General features: G+C 47.1%; 1 protein-coding gene across 6 annotated transcripts in view; it reads left to right on the forward strand.

The window, feature by feature from the left end:
* Window positions 1-19,216, forward strand: part of PAM (peptidylglycine alpha-amidating monooxygenase) — a 265,389-nt gene that overhangs the window by 130,185 nt on the left and 115,988 nt on the right. For all 6 annotated transcript variants that reach the window (XM_063964075.1, XM_063964076.1, XM_063964074.1 and 3 more), the window contains 3 exons: window positions 5,417-5,494; window positions 5,597-5,673; window positions 12,471-12,574. In XM_063964075.1, coding sequence (XP_063820145.1) covers window positions 5,417-5,494; window positions 5,597-5,673; window positions 12,471-12,574 — 259 coding nt within the window. The remainder of the gene's footprint in view (window positions 1-5,416; window positions 5,495-5,596; window positions 5,674-12,470; window positions 12,575-19,216) is intronic.

Raw genomic sequence — 19,216 nt, forward strand, 5'->3', positions numbered from 1 at the left:
AACATGAAGAGGTCCAGAATCGGCGGCAGAAGACTCCTCAGTCTTCTAAAGGTAGCGCACAGCACTGCAGCTGTGCGCCATTTTCCTCTCAGCACACTTCACACGGCAGTCACTGAGGGTGCAGGGCGCTGGGAGGGGAGCGCCCTGGGAGGCAAATGAAAACCTATTTGGCTAAAAAATACCTCACATATAGCCTCCGGGGCTATATGGAGATATTTAACCCCTGCCAGAATACACTAAAGAGCGGGAGACGAGCCCGCCGGAAAAGGGGCGGGGCCTATCTCCTCAGCACACAGCGCCATTTTCCTTACACAGCTCCGCTGGTCAGGACGGCTCCCAGGTCTCTCCCCTGCACTGCACTACAGAAACAGGGTAAAACAAGAGAGGGGGGGCAAAATAGTGGCAAAAATTATATTATAAAAGCAGCTATACAGGGAGCACTTATTATAAGGCTATCCCTGTCATATATAGCGCTTTTGGTGTGTGCTGGCAAACTCTCCCTCTGTCTCCCCAAAGGGCTAGTGGGGTCCTGTCTTCGTTAAGAGCATTCCCTGTGTGTCTGCTGTGTGTCGGTACGTGTGTGTCGACATGTATGAGGACGATATTGGCGTGGAGGCGGAGCAATTGCCAAATATGGGGATGTCACCTCCTAGGGGGTCGACACCAGAATGGATGCCTTTATTTATGGAATTACGGGATAGTGTCAACACGCTAAAGCAGTCGTTTGACGACATGAGACGGCCGGACAATCAGTTAGTGCCTGTCCAGGCGCCTCAAACACCGTCAGGGGCTGTAAAACGCCCTTTGCCTCAGTCGGTCGACACAGACCCAGACACAGGCACTGATTCCAGTGGCGACGGTGACGAATCAACCGTATTTTCCAGTAGGGCCACACGTTATATGATTTTGGCAATGAAGGAGGCGTTACATTTAGCTGATACTACAGGTACCACTAAACAGGGTATTATGTGGGGTGTGAAAAAACTACCTATAGTTTTTCCTGAATCAGAAGAACTAAATGATGTATGTGATGAAGCGTGGGTTGCCCCCGATAAAAAGATGCTAATTTCAAAGAAGTTATTAGCTTTATACCCTTTCCCGTCAGAGGTTAGGGCGCGCTGGGAAACACCTCCTAGGGTGGATAAGGCGCTCACACGCTTATCTAAACAAGTGGCGTTACCCTCTCCTGAGACGGCCGCACTTAAAGATCCAACAGATAGGAGGATGGAAAATATCCAAAAAAGTATATACACACATACAGGTGTTATACTACGACCAGCTATAGCCTCAGCCTGGATGTGCAGTGCTGGAGTAGTTTGGTCAGAGTCCCTGATTGAAAATATTGATACCCTGGATAGGGACAATGTTTTACTGTCTTTAGAGCAAATAAAGGATGCATTTCTTTATATGCGTGATGCACAGAGGGATATCTGCACACTGGCATCACGGGTAAGTGCTATGTCCATTTCGGCCAGAAGAAGTTTATGGACGCGACAGTGGTCAGGCGATGCGGACTCAAAACGGCATATGGAAGTTTTGCCGTATAAAGGGGAGGAGTTATTTGGAGTCGGTCTATCAGATTTGGTGGCCACGGCTACAGCCGGGAAATCCACTTTTTTACCTCAAGCTACTCCCCAACAGAAAAAGACACCGACTTTTCAACCGCAGCCCTTTCGTTCCTTTAAAAACAAGAGAGCAAAGGGATATTCATATCTGCCACGAGGCAGAGGAAGGGGGAAGAGACACCAACAGGCAGCTCCTTCCCAGGAACAGAAGCCCTCCCCCGCTTCTACAAAAGCCTCAGCATGACGCTGGGGTTTCTCAAGCGGACTCGGGGGCGGTGGGCGGTCGTCTCAAGAATTTCAGCGCGCAGTGGGCTCACTCGCAGGTAGATCCCTGGATCCTGCAGATAATATCTCAGGGGTACAGGTTGGAACTAGAGACAGATCCGCCTCGCCGTTTCCTGAAGTCTGCTTTACCAACATCCCCCTCCGAAAGGGAGACGGTTTTGGAAGCCATTCACAAGCTGTACTCTCAGCAGGTGATAGTCAAGGTACCTCTTCTACAACAGGGAAAGGGGTATTATTCCACTCTATTTGTGGTACCGAAGCCGGACGGCTCGGTAAGACCTATTCTAAATCTGAAGTCCTTGAACCTGTACATAAAGAAGTTCAAGTTCAAAATGGAGTCACTCAGAGCAGTGATAGCGAACCTGGAAGAAGGGGACTTTATGGTGTCCTTGGACATCAAGGATGCGTACCTCCACGTTCCAATTTACCCCTCACACCAGGGGTACCTCAGGTTCGTTGTACAAAACTGTCACTATCAGTTTCAGACGCTGCCGTTCGGATTGTCCACGGCACCTCGGGTCTTTACAAAGGTAATGGCCGAGATGATGATTCTTCTTCGAAGAAAAGGCGTATTAATTATCCCATACTTGGACGATCTCCTAATAAGGGCAAGGTCCAGAGAACAGCTAGAGAGGGGATTAGCACTGTCTCAAGAAGTGCTAAAACAGCACGGCTGGATTCTGAATATTCCAAAATCCCAGTTAATGCCGACAACTCGTCTGCTGTTCCTAGGGATGATTCTGGACACGGTTCAGAAAAAGGTTTTTCTCCCGGAGGAAAAAGCCAAGGAGTTGTCCGAGCTTGTCAGGAACCTCCTAAAACCAGGAAAGGTGTCTGTACATCAATGCACAAGAGTCCTGGGAAAAATGGTGGCTTCTTACGAAGCAATTCCTTTCGGCAGATTCCATGCACGAATTTTCCAGAGGGATCTGTTAGACAAATGGTCAGGGTCGCATCTTCAGATGCACCAGCGGATAACCTTGTCTCCAAGGACAAGGGTATCTCTTCTGTGGTGGTTGCAGAGTGCTCATCTATTGGAGGGCCGCAGATTCGGCATACAGGATTGGATCCTGGTGACCACGGACGCCAGCCTGAGAGGCTGGGGAGCAGTCACACAAGGAAGAAACTTCCAGGGAGTGTGGACGAGCCTGGAAACGTCTCTTCACATAAACATTCTGGAACTAAGAGCAATCTACAATGCTCTAAGCCAGGCAGAACCTCTGCTTCAAGGAAAACCGGTGTTGATCCAGTCGGACAACATCACGGCAGTCGCCCATGTAAACAGACAGGGCGGCACAAGAAGCTGGAGTGCAATGGCAGAAGCTGCAAGGATTCTTCGCTGGGCAGAGAATCATGTGATAGCACTGTCAGCAGTGTTCATCCCGGGAGTGGACAACTGGGAAGCAGACTTCCTCAGCAGACACGACCTTCACCCGGGAGAGTGGGGACTTCATCCGGAAGTCTTCCACATGCTGGTAACCCGTTGGGAAAGACCAATGGTGGACATGATGGCGTCTCGCCTCAACAAAAAACTGGACAGGTATTGCGCCAGGTCAAGAGATCCGCAGGCAATAGCTGTGGACGCGCTGGTAACGCCTTGGGTGTACCAGTCGGTGTATGTGTTTCCTCCTCTGCCTCTCATACCAAAAGTATTGAGAATTATACGGCAAAGAGGCGTAAGAACGATACTAGTGGTTCCGGATTGGCCAAGAAGGACTTGGTACCCGGAACTTCAAGAGATGATCACGGAAGATCCGTGGCCTCTACCTCTAAGGAGGGACTTGCTTCAGCAGGGTCCCTGTCTGTTTCAAGACTTACCGCGGCTGCGTTTGACGGCATGGCGGTTGAACGCCGGATCCTAAAGGAAAAAGGCATGCCGGAAGAAGTCATTCCTACTTTGATTAAAGCAAGGAAGGAAGTAACCGTGCAACACTATCACCGCATTTGGCGAAGATATGTTGCGTGGTGCGAGGATCGGAGTGCTCCGACGGAGGAATTTCAACTGGGTCGATTCCTACATTTCCTGCAATCAGGATTGTCTATGGGTCTCAAATTGGGATCTATTAAGGTTCAAATTTCGGCCCTGTCGATTTTCTTTCAAAAAGAATTGGCTTCAGTTCCTGAAGTCCAGACTTTTGTTAAGGGAGTGCTGCATATACAGCCTCCTGTGGTGCCTCCAGTGGCACCGTGGGATCTCAATGTGGTTTTGGAATTTCTAAAATCTCATTGGTTTGAACCACTAAAAAAGGTGGATTTAAAATATCTCACATGGAAAGTGACCATGTTACTAGCCCTGGCTTCGGCCAGGAGAGTGTCAGAACTGGCAGCTTTATCTTACAAAAGCCCATATCTGATTTTCCATTCGGACAGGGCAGAACTGCGGACTCGTCCGCATTTTCTCCCTAAGGTGGTGTCAGCATTTCATCTGAACCAGCCTATTGTAGTGCCTGCGGCTACAAGTGACTTGGAGGACTCCAAGTTACTGGACGTTGTCAGAGCATTAAAAATATATATTGCAAGGACAGCTGGAGTCAGAAAATCTGACTCGTTGTTTATATTGTATGCACCCAACAAGATGGGTGCTCCTGCGTCTAAGCAGACGATTGCTCGTTGGATCTGTAGCACAATCCAACTTGCACATTCTGTGGCAGGCCTGCCACAGCCTAAATCTGTAAAGGCCCACTCCACAAGGAAGGTGGGCTCATCTTGGGCGGCTGCCCGAGGGGTCTCGGCATTACAACTTTGCCGAGCAGCTACGTGGTCAGGGGAGAACACGTTTGTAAAATTTTACAAATTTGATACTCTGGCTAAGGAGGACCTGGAGTTCTCTCATTCGGTGCTGCAGAGTCATCCGCACTCTCCCGCCCGTTTGGGAGCTTTGGTATAATCCCCATGGTCCTTTCAGGAACCCCAGCATCCACTAGGACGATAGAGAAAATAAGAATTTACTTACCGATAATTCTATTTCTCGGAGTCCGTAGTGGATGCTGGGCGCCCATCCCAAGTGCGGATTATCTGCAATAATTGTACATAGTTATTGTTAACTAATTCGGGTTATTGTTTAGGAAGCCATCTTTCAGAGGCTCCTCTGTTATCATACTGTTAACTGGGTTTGATCACAAGTTGTACGGTGTGATTGGTGTGGCTGGTATGAGTCTTACCCGGGATTCAAAATTCCTCCCTTATTGTGTACGCTCGTCCGGGCACAGTACCTAACTGGCTTGGAGGAGGGTCATAGGGGGAGGAGCCAGTGCACACCACCTGATCGGAAAGCTTTACTTTTGTGCCCTGTCTCCTGCGGAGCCGCTATTCCCCATGGTCCTTTCAGGAACCCCAGCATCCACTACGGACTCCGAGAAATAGAATTATCGGTAAGTAAATTCTTATTATGTTACACATTTATTGTAAATCAGTAAGAAAAATTAGCTTTTGAATTTGATATTTTTGTATATAAATCTGTTTCATATTTAAATTTACTTTATTGTAGATTTCGATTTTAATATGTTGATGCATTAGGTGTTATACTTAACATGTGTATTGACAGCTGTTGTAATGTTCTTTGACAGTGTACGCTGATATTGCTTGTGCATATGAAAAACCTCCAATGTACCCGTTTGCTTACAGAGTCCACACTCATCAGTTAGGTAAGTGTTTCTCAGTGCTAAGGTTTGCGCCAAGTAATGAAGAAAAAAATATTATTATTCATTCAGTTGTATCCATTACTGATATTGTTCTCATGTTTATAGGTCAAGTTGTAAGTGGATATAGAGTAAGGAATGGCAAATGGACTTTAATTGGGAGACAGAGCCCCCTGTTGCCACAGGTAAGTGGTCAGATTATATGCAATAATGTCGGTTCCAGCTACGAAACATTGCTCGCATCAGGCCATTTTTCTCCCAGAATGCAACTAAACTTAACATCTACTCACTGGTCATCTCACGAATCGACTACTGCAATGTTCTCCTCACTGGCCTCACTTGATCCCATCACGCTCCCCTCCAATCTTTCCTCAACTCCGCAGCTAGGCTCATCTTCCTCTCCCGCCACTCCACATCTGCCACTCCCCTTTGACAAAATCTACACTGGCTCCCATTCCCCTACAGAATCCTCTTCAATAGAACTTTCAAATATAACAGCTTTTCTCTGACGTCCTAGTGGATGCTGGGAACTCCGTAAGGACCATGGGGAATAGCGGCTCCGCAGGAGACTGGGCACAAAAAGTAAAAGCTTTAGACTAGCTGGTGTGCACTGGCTCCTCCTCCTATGACCCTCCTCCAAGCCTCAGTTAGATTTTTGTGCCCGAACGAGAAGGGTGCAAGCTAGGTGGCTCTCCTGAGCTGCTTAGAAGTAAAAGTTTAAATAGGTTTTTTATTTTCAGTGAGTCCTGCTGGCAACAGGCTCACTGCATCGTGGGACTAAGGGGAGAAGAAGCGAACTCACCTGACTGCAGAGTGGATTGGGCTTCTTGGCTACTGGACATTAGCTCCAGAGGGACGATCACAGGTTCAGCCTGGATGGGTCCCGGAGCCGCGCCGCTGGCCCCCTTACAGAGCCAGAAGAGCGAAGAGGTCCGGAGAAAGCGGCGGCAGAAGACGTTCCTGTCTTCAAATAAGGTAGCGCACAGCACTGCAGCTGTGCGCCATTGCTCTCAGCACACTTCACACTTTGGTCACTGAGGGTGCAGGGCGCTGGGGGGGAGCGCCCTGAGACGCAATAAAAACGATATAAAAACCTTATATGGCTAAAAAAAATGCATCACATATAGCTCCTGGGCTATATGGATGCATTTATCCCCTGCCAGTTTCCTGAAAAAAGCGGGAGAAAAGGCCGCCGTGAAGGGGGCGGAGCCTTTCTCCTCAGCACACAAGCGCCATTTTCTTTCACAGCTCCGCTGGAAGGACGGCTCCCTGACTCTCCCCTGCAGTCCTGCACTACAGAAACAGGGTAAAAGAACCAGCTGATAGAAGGCTGGAAAATATCTTAAAAGGTATATACACACATACCGGTGTTATACTGCGACCAGCGATCGCCTCAGCCTGGATGTGCAGCGCTGGAGTGGCTTGGTCGTATTCCCTGACTGAAAATATTGATAATATTATTAACTATAGAGCATTTAAAGGATGCATTACTATATATGCGAGATGCACAGAGGGATATTTGCACCCTGGCATCTAGAGTAAGTGCGATGTCCATTTCTGCCAGAAGAACGTTATGGACGCGACAGTGGTCAGGTGATGCGGATTCCAAACGACATATGGAAGTATTGCCGTATAAAGGGGAGGAGTTATTTGGGGTCGGTCTATCGGACCTGGTGGCCACAGCAACGGCTGGAAAATCCACCTTTTTACCCCAGGTCACCTCTCAGCAGAAAAAGACACCGTCTTTTCAAACCCAGTCCTTTCGTCCCTATAAGGGCAAGAGGGAAAAAGGCCGCTCGTTCCTGCCCCGGGGCAGAGGAAGGGGAAAAAGACTGCACCATGCAGCCTCTTCCCAGGAGCAGAAGCCCTCCCCCGCTTCTGCCAAGTCCTCAGCATGACGCTGGGGCTCTGCAAGCAGACTCGGGCACGGTGGGGGGCCGTCTCAAGAATTTCAGCGCGCAGTGGGCTCACTCGCAAGTGGACCCCTGGATCCTGCAGGTAGTATCACAGGGGTACAAATTGGAATTCGAGACGTCTCCCCCTCGCCGGTTCCTGAAGTCTGCTCTACCAACCTCTCCCTCCGACAGGGAGGCAGTATTGGAAGCTATTCACAAGCTGTATTCCCAGCAGGTGATAATCAAGGTACCCCTCCTACAACAGGGAAAGGGGTATTATTCCACGCTGTTTGTGGTACCGAAGCTGGACGGCTCGGTGAGACCAATTTTAAATCTAAAATCTTTGAACACTTACATAAAAAGGTTCAAATTCAAGATGGAGTCACTCAGAGCAGTGATAGCGAACCTGGAAGAAGGGGACTATATGGTATCTCTAGACATCAAGGATGCTTATCTCCATGTCCCAATCTACCCTTCTCACCAAGGGTACCTCAGGTTTGTGATACAAAACTGTCATTATCAGTTTCAGACGCTGCCGTTTGGATTGTCCACGGCACCACGGGTCTTTACCAAGGTAATGGCCGAAATGATGATTCTTCTTCGAAGAAAAGGCGTATTAATTATCCCTTACTTGGACGATCTCCTGATAAGGGCAAGGTCCAGGGAACAGTTAGAGGTCGGAGTAGCACTATCTCAGGTAGTGCTACGTCAGCACGGGTGGATTCTAAATATCCCAAAATCACAGCTGATTCCAACAACACGTCTACTGTTCCTAGGGATGATTCTGGACACAGTCCAGAAAAAGGTGTTTCTCCCGGAGGAGAAGGCCAGGGAGTTATCCGAGCTAGTCAGGAACCTCCTAAAACCAGGACAAGTGTCAGTGCATCAGTGCACGAGAGTCCTGGGAAAAATGGTGGCTTCTTACGAAGCGATTCCATTCGGAAGATTCCATGCAAGAACTTTTCAGTGGGATCTGCTGGACAAATGGTCCGGATCGCATCTTCAGATGCATCAGCGGATAACCCTATCTCCAAGGACAAGGGTATCTCTCCTGTGGTGGTTACAGAAGGCTCATCTTCTAGAGGGTCGCAGATTCGGCATTCAGGATTGGATGCTGGTAACCACGGATGCCAGCCTGAGAGGCTGGGGAGCAGTCACACAGGGAAGAAATTTCCAGGGCTTGTGGTCAAGCATGGAAACGTCTCTTCACATAAATATCCTAGAGCTAAGGGCCATTTACAATGCCCTAAGTCAAGCAAGGCCTCTGCTTCAGGGTCAACCGGTATTGATCCAGTCGGACAACATCACGGCTGTCGCCCACGTAAACAGACAGGGCGGCACAAGAAGCAGGAGGGCAATGGCAGAAGCTGCAAGGATTCTCCGCTGGGCGGAAAATCATGTGATAGCACTGTCAGCAGTGTTCATTCCGGGAGTGGACAACTGGGAAGCAGACTTCCTCAGCAGACACGACCTCCACCCGGGGGAGTGGGGACTTCATCCAGAAGTCTTCCAAGTGATTGTAAACCGTTGGGAAAAACCAAAGGTGGACATGATGGCGTCCCGTCTCAACAAGAAACTGGACAGATATTGCGCCAGGTCAAGGGACCCTCAGGCAATAGCGGTGGACGCTCTGGTAACTCCGTGGGTGTTCCAGTCGGTATATGTGTTCCCTCCTCTTCCTCTCATACCAAAAGTACTGAGAATCATAAGAAGGAGAGGAGTAAGAACGATACTCGTGGCTCCGGATTGGCCAAGAAGAACTTGGTACCCGGAGCTGCAAGAGATGCTCACGGAGGACCCGTGGCCTCTACCTCTAAGGAAGGACCTGCTCCAGCAGGGACCTTGTCTGTTCCAAGACTTACCGCTGCTGCGTTTGACGGCATGGCGGTTGAACGCCGGATCCTGAAGGAAAAAGGCATTCCAGATGAAGTCATCCCTACCCTGATCAAGGCCAGGAAGGATGTAACTGCAAAACATTATCATCGCATTTGGCGAAAATATGTTGCGTGGTGTGAGGCCAAGAAGGCCCCTACGGAGGAATTTCAACTGGGTCGTTTCCTACATTTCCTGCAAGCAGGATTGTCTATGGGCCTAAAATTAGGATCCATTAAGGTTCAAATTTCGGCCCTGTCGATCTTCTTCCAGAAAGAACTGGCTTCAGTGCCTGAAGTTCAGACGTTTGTCAAAGGGGTACTGCATATACAGCCTCCTTTTGTGCCTCCAGTGGCACCTTGGGATCTCAATGTAGTTTTAGGGTTCCTAAAATCACATTGGTTTGAACCACTTGCCACAGTGGATTTGAAATATCTCACATGGAAAGTGGTAATGCTGTTGGCCCTGGCTTCAGCCAGGCGCGTATCAGAATTGGCGGCTTTATCCTATAAAAGCCCTTACCTGATATTTCATTCGGATAGGGCGGAATTGAGGACTCGTCCTCAATTTCTCCCTAAGGTGGTTTCAGCGTTTCACATGTATCAACCTATTGTGGTACCTGTGGCTACTAGGGACTTGGAGGACTCCAAGTTGCTGGACGTAGTAAGGGCCCTGAAAATATGTTTCCAGGACGGCTGGAGTCAGAAAATCTGACTCGCTGTTTATACTGTATGCACCCAACAAGCTGGGTGCTCCTGCTTCTAAGCAGACGATTGCTCGTTGGATTTGTAGTACAATTCAACTTGCACATTCTGTGGCAGGCCTGCCACAGCCAAAATCTGTAAAAGCCCATTCCACAAGGAAGGTGGGCTCATCTTGGGCGGCTGCCCGAGGGGTCTCGGCTTTACAACTTTGCCGAGCAGCTACTTGGTCAGGGGCAAACACGTTTGCTAAATTCTACAAATTTGATACCCTGGCTGAGGAGGACCTGGAGTTCTCTCATTCGGTGCTGCAGAGTCATCCGCACTCTCCCGCCCGTTTGGGAGCTTTGGTATAATCCCCATGGTCCTTACGGAGTTCCCAGCATCCACTAGGACGTCAGAGAAAATAAGAATTTACTTACCGATAATTCTGTTTCTCATAGTCCGTAGTGGATGCTGGGCGCCCATCCCAAGTGCGGATTGTCTGCAATACTTGTATATAGTTATTGTTACAAACAAATCGGGTTGTTTATTGTTGGAAGCCATCTTTTCAGAGGCTCCTACGGTTATCATACTGTTAACTGGGTTCAGATCACGAGTTGTACGGTGTGATTGGTGTGGCTGGTATGAGTCTTACCCGGGATTCAAGATCCTTCCTTATTATGTACGCTCGTCCGGGCACAGTATCTTAACTGAGGCTTGGAGGAGGGTCATAGGGGGAGGAGCCAGTGCACACCAGCTAGTCTAAAGCTTTTACTTTTTGTGCCCAGTCTCCTGCGGAGCCGCTATTCCCCATGGTCCTTACGGAGTTCCCAGCATCCACTACGGACTATGAGAAACAGAATTATCGGTAAGTAAATTCTTATTTTTTCCCCGTGAAACCAAAAGGTCAATTGGGGTTGACCCTTCTGGTTTTCCCAATTAAGCGGTTGCCACCATAGGAGTAAATGGAGCCGAGCTGTCTAAGGTGTGCGTGTCCTGTATTTATTGAAATATTTATTTTACAGGTGGAACTACAGGTATCATTTGGCCCTTTAATGCCCCCGCATGCTGGAGCTTGTAGTTCTCCAAGTACCAGCGTGTGGGGGAGGCTTGCTAGGACCTGTAGTTCCACAAGTAAGAGACAATATTTTATCTATTTTTTTTTTTAGACAATGACCATCGTCCCAGCACCCACCACACAGGGTTGCTGGGAACAGCCTTGGGCTTCAGCCCTGGCGCTTGGGTGCCTGGTGGGGGAAGACTCATTTATTTGGAGGGTCCCCACTCTCACAGGGAACCCCGGCCAGGGCTGACTAGTTTTGGGGGGTAATGCTATGGCCCCAGGACCTGTATAAATGTGTCCCCCAGCTGTGGCATTATCTTCTTGACTAGTGGAGCCTGGTGCTTTTTTAAAAAATACTGGTGACCACTATGTCCTTTTCCCCCATATTTTTGGAACCAGGATAAGTTGAAGATCCAGGTGCTGGTTCTTAAAATACTGTGGGACTCCTACACCATTTCCCCCTGGTATTTTAAGAACCAGGACCGTCTCAACGAGCGCAGGGATGCTTTGCTTAGGAGGGGGAACCTCATGCATTTTTTTAAATTCTTTTTAGTTAACTGTTTCATTACTTGACACAATAAAGCCCTGCACGGATCTTACTGATTCGGCCAGGCTTAATGCCTTCATGTTCGGCAGTTCTTCACAAAACTACTCCGTAATACACTGCTCTGGATTACGAATTACATGAACATCAGAAAACACGAATGATAGAAATACAGGAGCTTAATAAATTACCGAGTGTGTTTGCTGGAAAATAGACATGAAAACGGCTGATGCTAACCGATATTGATCTTTGTTGGAATTGGCAGAAACACGGGAGCTTAGTAAATTTTACCCCTACATCTCTCATCCACACTCATTACTCATACCCTTTCACAATTGCAGGACTTTCTTCGGGCTGCACCCACTTTGTGGAATGCCCTACCACGAACAATAAGACTCTCCTTTAGTCTCCAAACCTTCAAGTGTTTCCTGAAATCCACCTCTTCAGCCAAGCTTATCAAATTCCAGAACTGCTCACATAACCTTCATAAACTTTCCTATTTAATTACATCCCCACTGTACAGGCCACACATTTCCAAAAATATTTTCTCTTTCTTCACTTTCCCTTCCTCCTGACCTTGGTTCATCATTGCTGCATGACCAGATCATACAGCCCACCAAGAACATTTGCAATCTGGTGGACATTCAAGCAATATATAGCACCTATCCTTGTGTATCAATGCCTATTTCCTTATAGAATGTAAGCTTGCGAGCAGGGCCTTCCTACCTCTATTGCTGTTTGTTATTACCCAGTTTTGTTTTATCACTGTTGTTTCCAATTGTAAAGTGCAACGGAATTTGCTGCACTATAGAAACTGTTAATAAATAATAAGTATGTGCTATATGTATTTTATATAGTTATTATTTTGCCTCTTTAGGATAGTTATTGCAAATTTCTAACTTGCGATTTTCTCTTTTTGCCTTAGGCATTTTATCCTGTGGAACATTTACTTGATGTTCATCGGGGTGACATTCTAGCAGCCAGATGTCTTTTCAATGGTGAAGGCAGGACAACCAGTACATATATTGGGTATGTTGAAACACTGGACACTCACTGTTATATTCCACCAAGCATACAAACATGGGAATCTCAAGATGCTGTGAGACGAATTTCTATAAATTTGGAGATAGAAGCGCACTGTTTTGGGGCACACAGATGGGATGTTAGTAGTTGTGGTTGAAGACTGGTTTTACTTTTGTAAATGTAAATGTGTCCCCTCCTTGTATCTGCATAATGGGAGGCGCTTCCCTTTGACTACTGTATTCTGGGCTGGGAAGAGGTCTGTTGCAGAAATTGGGCTTCAGTAAAAGTGGGCTCAATAGTCAGAGCAGGAAACAGGTGAGTGTAGTGTGGATCCTGCAGCCCACTACATCATTTTACCACTTTATTTCAATAAGATTATGACGTTTCAAAGCCCAGCAGTTACAGTACAGTATGTTAAAATGTGTGGGGTTTTTTATCACTGAAGTATTGTGGATGACTAATTTCCTCAATAAAAATGCCCCTGGAGAAAGAAGTACCATGGGAGCAGAACTCCCATTTTATAGGCATGGGAAAGGAACCAATTTATTAAATGTTCTATAATAAATACTCCATTTTTATTACAGTGGATATCTACCTTTGGAGGGGGGAATCCCTTTATTGCAATCATAACGAATTTCGGAGAAATCCAAACGATTGGATTGTTTATAATTAAGTAAACAATATATGCTATATTTGTAACCTGTCTGGGACAAAAGTACCTTTTAAAATGATCAAATCTCCTAACACGAATATGAAATGTTTAAAAATAACCCCAGAGTGAACCATACTGAAGTGAAAGACACAGGGATGGTGAGATATGAGGCTACACGTAAGACACCCCAGTTACATTCTGACATTCCATTGCACTTCTATTCCAAAATAGACAATCAGGGTTAGAGGGTTTCAGTCATGGATTGATTATATAAATATGACTGGAAGAATTTTCCAGTTGATGTAAAGCGGAATGTAATTAGGAATTTAATTGGATCAATGTGGTAGTCCTGTTTTATTTCAGTCCCATGTGGCCTACATTTGTACGTCATGCTTTGTACAAAACTATTAGTCTTCGTGTGTAAGTGGCTACAGTCCTAAAATAAACATGTGCATAGTCTATTCTATTCTTCTACTGAAATGTTTAGATGTATGTAATTGAGTGCAACATAGAATGTGATGTCATTGAATTGTCTAACTCTAGCATATGGCTTGATGGCATTAAAGGAAAACAACAGGGCTGACAAGGTATTAAATTCATGTCAACCATAATTGCCACCACATTGCATGTATGGAAAAAATGCATATTTATTATTTATTTATTTATTACCAGTTATTTATATAGCGCACACATATTCCGCAGCGCTTTCCAGAGAATATTTGGCCATTCACATCAGTCCCTGCCCCAGTGGAGCTTACAATCTATATTCCCTACCAGATGTACACGCACACACATTCACGCTAGGGTTAATTTTCTTGTTGGGATCCAATTAACCTACCAGTATATTTTTGGAATGTGGGAGGAAACCGGAATACCCAGAGGAAACCCACGCAAGTACGGGGAGAATATACAAACTCCACACAGTTGGGCCACGGTGGGAATCGAACCCATGACCTCAGTGCTGTGAGGCAGTAATGCTAACCATTACACCATCCGTACTGCCCATATACTCCAATGTGCAAAGAATTCTATATAACTTTTTGGCCCAATTGCTTGGTTTCTTAACCATCTTCTTTATCAGTACCATTACAGTCATCTGAAACCAGTCAATACAGTCATCTGAAACCAGTGGTTACCAAACTTTCTCGACACATCAGGCAATAGTATCTGCATTTTATTCACGGCACACCTAAGCCAAAAGTTTCCTATTGTGATAATAATAAGAATTATTAAAATCATAAAATTGTACTTGTCAACCTTATGATCAGTTATATGATAGGAGACATGCCTGCTTCAGTTTGTACATGTCGCTTCAGATTGAGAGCCGCCCAGCACAGCTTTTTAACATTGACCTCCTCCCATAAAAACAGCATGTAGGGGGGAATGTTTTGGAAGACAAAGGGGGAAAAAGTGTTGTGCAAGTGGTCTGTAGGTTGTGGAAGCAGTTGAAAGAAAAGCTGGGGCAATAATTGGAGGCACATGGGTGGACAGAGAAGCTCACGTGGGGAGACAGGTACACGTTTAGGTTGGAGACAGAGCGACGAATACACAGGAGACCAGAGACACAGACTGAGGATGGGACAAATATGGGTTGGGTGAATGGAGTCATATGTGGGCAGGGAAGGAAACATGACACTACTGATACTGAGCTCTGCTGGGGCTGTGTGTAGGAAGCTGCAAGAAGGAGGAGTAGAATTGAGGGCAAGCGCAAGAGGGCACAGGGATTTCAGGTATACACTAAGCAGTGCAAGCTGTTGAAATGGGCACCCATTACCTGTCTAAGGCAGCTCGCAGCCCACACTGCAATCAACCCTGCCAGCGCCCTGTGGCACCCATTTTGTAACCTTTGGCATATGCACAACCTGAAATTGTCCCCAAAGTATGTGTAAATGCTCCATTTCCACCCCTTTACACTCCTTACCCATAAATGGAGATGTGATGAGTCTGCATCACCCTTACTTGCGTGTGCTTGGCTCCAGAGCGTGTACAGCGCAAAAACATGCAACATATGCTACATTCACCTCTGCATCAGCCCCATTGTGTGAAAAGTAAGACTATTAGATTTTGGTTGTTTGGCTTTCTTTAGCAATAAGTTATTGTTGTCATGGAAGGTCATAATGATCAGCACATCTCTTACATCAGACATGGAGAATCCTCTAAAGAGTCCTATAACCTCTTCATTAGTAGAAGCACACGTACATATATTTTCACACACATGTACTAATATTTACGTATCACGATGGCCCCAAATGCGTAAGGCTATTTCCCAAGCTTTCCATCCAGATCTGTAGCTGTAACGCCTGTGATGAAATAAGTTTAGCTACAGTGACTTGTCTCCCTTCATTTTGTGTCTACCTATAGGCAAGTGTTTTATGACCCTTACAATACACCCAATCTGACCATGACCTGTACTGTCCCATCAACGAGTCTGTTCTCCTGCCATGCCTTTATTCTAGGCAGAAACAGTGAGCTGTCAAGGGTAGGAGATCTCCTCTGGACTTTTGTAAAAATGTATTTCTCTTACGTCCTAGAGGATGCCGACTCAAAGAGGCATATGGAGGTTTTACCTTACAGGGGTGAGGAATTGTTGGGGAAGGTCTCTCGGACCTGGTCTCCACAGCTACAGCTGGTAAATCAAATTTTCTACCTTATATTCCCTCACAGCCTAAGATAGCGCCACATTATCAAATGCAGTCCTTTCGATCACAAAGAAACAAGAAAGTACGAGGTGCGTCCTTTCTTGCCAGAGGTAAGAGCAGAGGAAAAAAGCTGCACAACACAGCTAGTTCCCAGGAACAGAAGTCCTTCCCGGCCTCTACAAAATCCACCGCATGACGCTGGGGCTCCGCTACAGGAGTCCGCCCCAGTGGGGGCACGGCTTCGAGTTTTCAGCCACATCTGGGTTCACTCACAGGTGGATCCCTGGGCAATAGAAATTGTTTCCCAGGATTACAAGCTGGAATTCGAAGAGGTGCCTCCTCGCCGGTTTTTCAAATTGGCCCTACCAGCTTCTCACCCGGAAAGGGAGATAGTGTTAAATGCAACTCACAAATTGTATCTTCAACAGGTGGTGGTCAAGGTTCCCCTGCTTCAACAAGGGAGGAGATATTACTCAACCCTATTTGTGGTCCCGAAACCGGACGGTTCGGTCAGACCCATTTTAAATTTAAAATCCCTGAACCTATACCTGAAGGGGTTCAAGTTCAAGATGGAATCGCTCAGAGGGGTCATCGCCAGCCTGGAAGTGGGGGATTTTATGGTATCTCTGGACATAAAGGATGCATACCTTCATGTTCCCATTTATCCACTTCATCAGGCGTACCTGAGATTTGCGGTACAGGATTGTCATTACCAATTTCAGACGTTGCCGTTTGGGCTTTCCACGGCTCCGAGGATTTTCACCAAGGTAATGGCGGAAATGATGGTGCTCCTGCGCAAGCAAGGTGTCACAATTATCCCGTACTTGGACGATCTTCTCATAAAAGCGAGATCAAGAGAGCAGTTACTGAACAGCGTGTCACTTTCACTGAAGGTGTTACAGCAACACGGCTGGATTCTCAATATCCCGAAGTCGCAGTTGGTTCCTACGACTCGTCTGACTTTCTTGGGCTTGATTCTGGATACAGACCAGAAAAAGGTTTATCTTCCAATAGAAAAAGCTCAGGAACTCATGACTCTAGTCAAGAACTTATTGAAGCCAAACCAGGTGTCAGTGCACCACTGCACTCGAGTCCTGGGAAAGATAGTGGCGTCATACGAAGCCATTCCCTTCGGCAGGTTCCATGCGAGGACTTTCCAATGGGACCTATTGGACAAGTGGTCCGGGTCACATCTACAAATGCATCGGTTGATCACCCTGTCCCCCAGAGCCAGGGTATCTCTCCTGTGGTGGTTGCAGAGTGCTAACCTTCTATAGGGCCGCAGGTTCGGCATTCAGGACTGGATCCTGGTGACCACGGATGCGAGCCTCTGAGGTTGGGGAGCAGTCACTCAGGGAAGAAACTTCCAAGGTCTTTGGTCAAGTCAAGAGACTTGTCTTCACATCAACATCCTGGAACTGAGGGCCATATACAACGCCCTACGTCAAGCGGAGACCTTACTGCGCGACCGACCAGTTCTGATCCAGTCAGACAACATTACCGCAGTGGCTCATGTAAACCGCCAGGGCGGCACAAGGAGCAGAGTGGCAATGGCGGAAGCCGTCAGGATTCTTCGCTGGGCGGAAAATCATGTAAGCGCACTGTCAGCAGTGTTCATTCCTGGAGTGGACAACTGGGAAGCAGACTTCCTCAGCAGACACGACCTGCATCCAGGAGAGTGGGGACTTCATCAGGAAGTCTGCGCACAGATTGCAAGTCAGTGGGGACTGCCCCAGATAGACATGATGGCATCCCGCCTCAACAAAAAGCTGCAGAGGTATTGCGCCAGATAAAAAGACCCTCAGGCGGTAGCTGTAGACGCCCTAGTGACACCGTGGGTGTTCCAGTCAGTTTATGTGTTTCTTCCTCTTCCTCTCATCCCAAAGGTGTTGAGTATAATAAGGAAAAGAGGAGTACAGACAATTCTCATTGTTCCAGATTGGCCACGAAGGACCTGGTATCCGGATCTACTGGAAATGCTCACAGAAGATCCACGGCCTCTTCCTCTACGGCAGGACCTGTTGCAACAGGGGCCCTGTCTGTTCCAAGACTTACCGCGACTGCGTTTGACGGCATGGCGGTTGAACGCCGGATCCTAGCGGAAAAGGGCATTCCGGATGAGGTCATTCCTACTCTGATAAAGGCTAGGAAGGACGTGACAGCTGAACATTATCACCGTATATGGCGAAAATATGTTGTTTGGTGTGAGGCCAGGAATGCTACTCCGGAAGAATTCCATCTGGGACGTTTCCTTCACTTCCTACAAACTGGAGTGAATTTGGGCCTAAAATTAGGCTCCATTAAGGTTCAGATTTCGGCCTTATCCATTTTCTTTCAAAAGGAATTGGCTTCTCTCCCAGAAGTACAGACTTTTGTAAAGGGAGTGCTGCATATTCAGCCTCCTTTTGTACCTCCGGTGGCACCTTGGTACCTTAACGTGGTGTTGAGTGTCCTTAAGTCACACTGGTTTGAACCACTTAAAACGGTGGAGTTGAAATATATCACTTGGAAAGTGGTTATGTTGTTAGCCTTGGCTTCAGCTAGGCGAGTATCGGAATTGGCGGCTTTGTCTCATAAAAGCCCCTATCTAGTTTTCCATATGCATAGAGCGGAATTGCGGACCCGCCCTCAATTCTTGCCTGAGGTGGTGTCATCTCTTCATATGAACCAACCTATTGTGGTGCCTGTGGCTACGCGCGACTTGGAGGATTCCGAGTCCCTTGATGTAGTCAGGGATTTGAATATTTATGTGGCCAGAACGGCTAGAGTCAGGAAAACAGAAGCACTGTTTGTCCTATATGCGGCCAACAAGGTTGGCGCCCCTGCTTCAAAGCAGACTATTGCTCGCTGGATCTGTAACACGATTCAGCAGGCTCATTCCACGGCTGGATTGCCGTTACCAAAATCGGTCAAGGCCCATTCCACAAGCAAGGTGGGCTCTTCTTGGGCTGCTGTCCGAGGGGTCTCGTACAGCTGTGCCGAGCTGCTACTTGGTCGGGTTCAAACACCTTTGCAAAGTTCTACAAGTTTGATACCCTGGCTGAGGAGGACCTCCTGTTTGCTCAATCGGTGCTGCAGAGTCATCCGCACTCTCCCGCTCGTTTGGGAGCTTTGGTATAATCCCCATGGTCCTTACGGAGTCCCCAGCATCCTCTAGGACATTAGAGAAAATAAGATTTTAAACCTACCGGTAAATCTTTTTCTTATAGTCCGTAGAGGATGCTGGGCGCCCGTCCCAAGTGCGGACTACTTCTGCAAGACTTGTATATAGTTTTGCTTACATAAGGGTTATGTTATAGTTTTCATCGGTCTTGGACTGATGCTATGTTGTTTTCAAACTGTTAACTGGTTAGTATA

Source organism: Pseudophryne corroboree, chromosome 1 (genome assembly GCF_028390025.1).
Source record: "Pseudophryne corroboree isolate aPseCor3 chromosome 1, aPseCor3.hap2, whole genome shotgun sequence".
Taxonomy (NCBI): Eukaryota; Metazoa; Chordata; class Amphibia; order Anura; family Myobatrachidae; genus Pseudophryne; species Pseudophryne corroboree.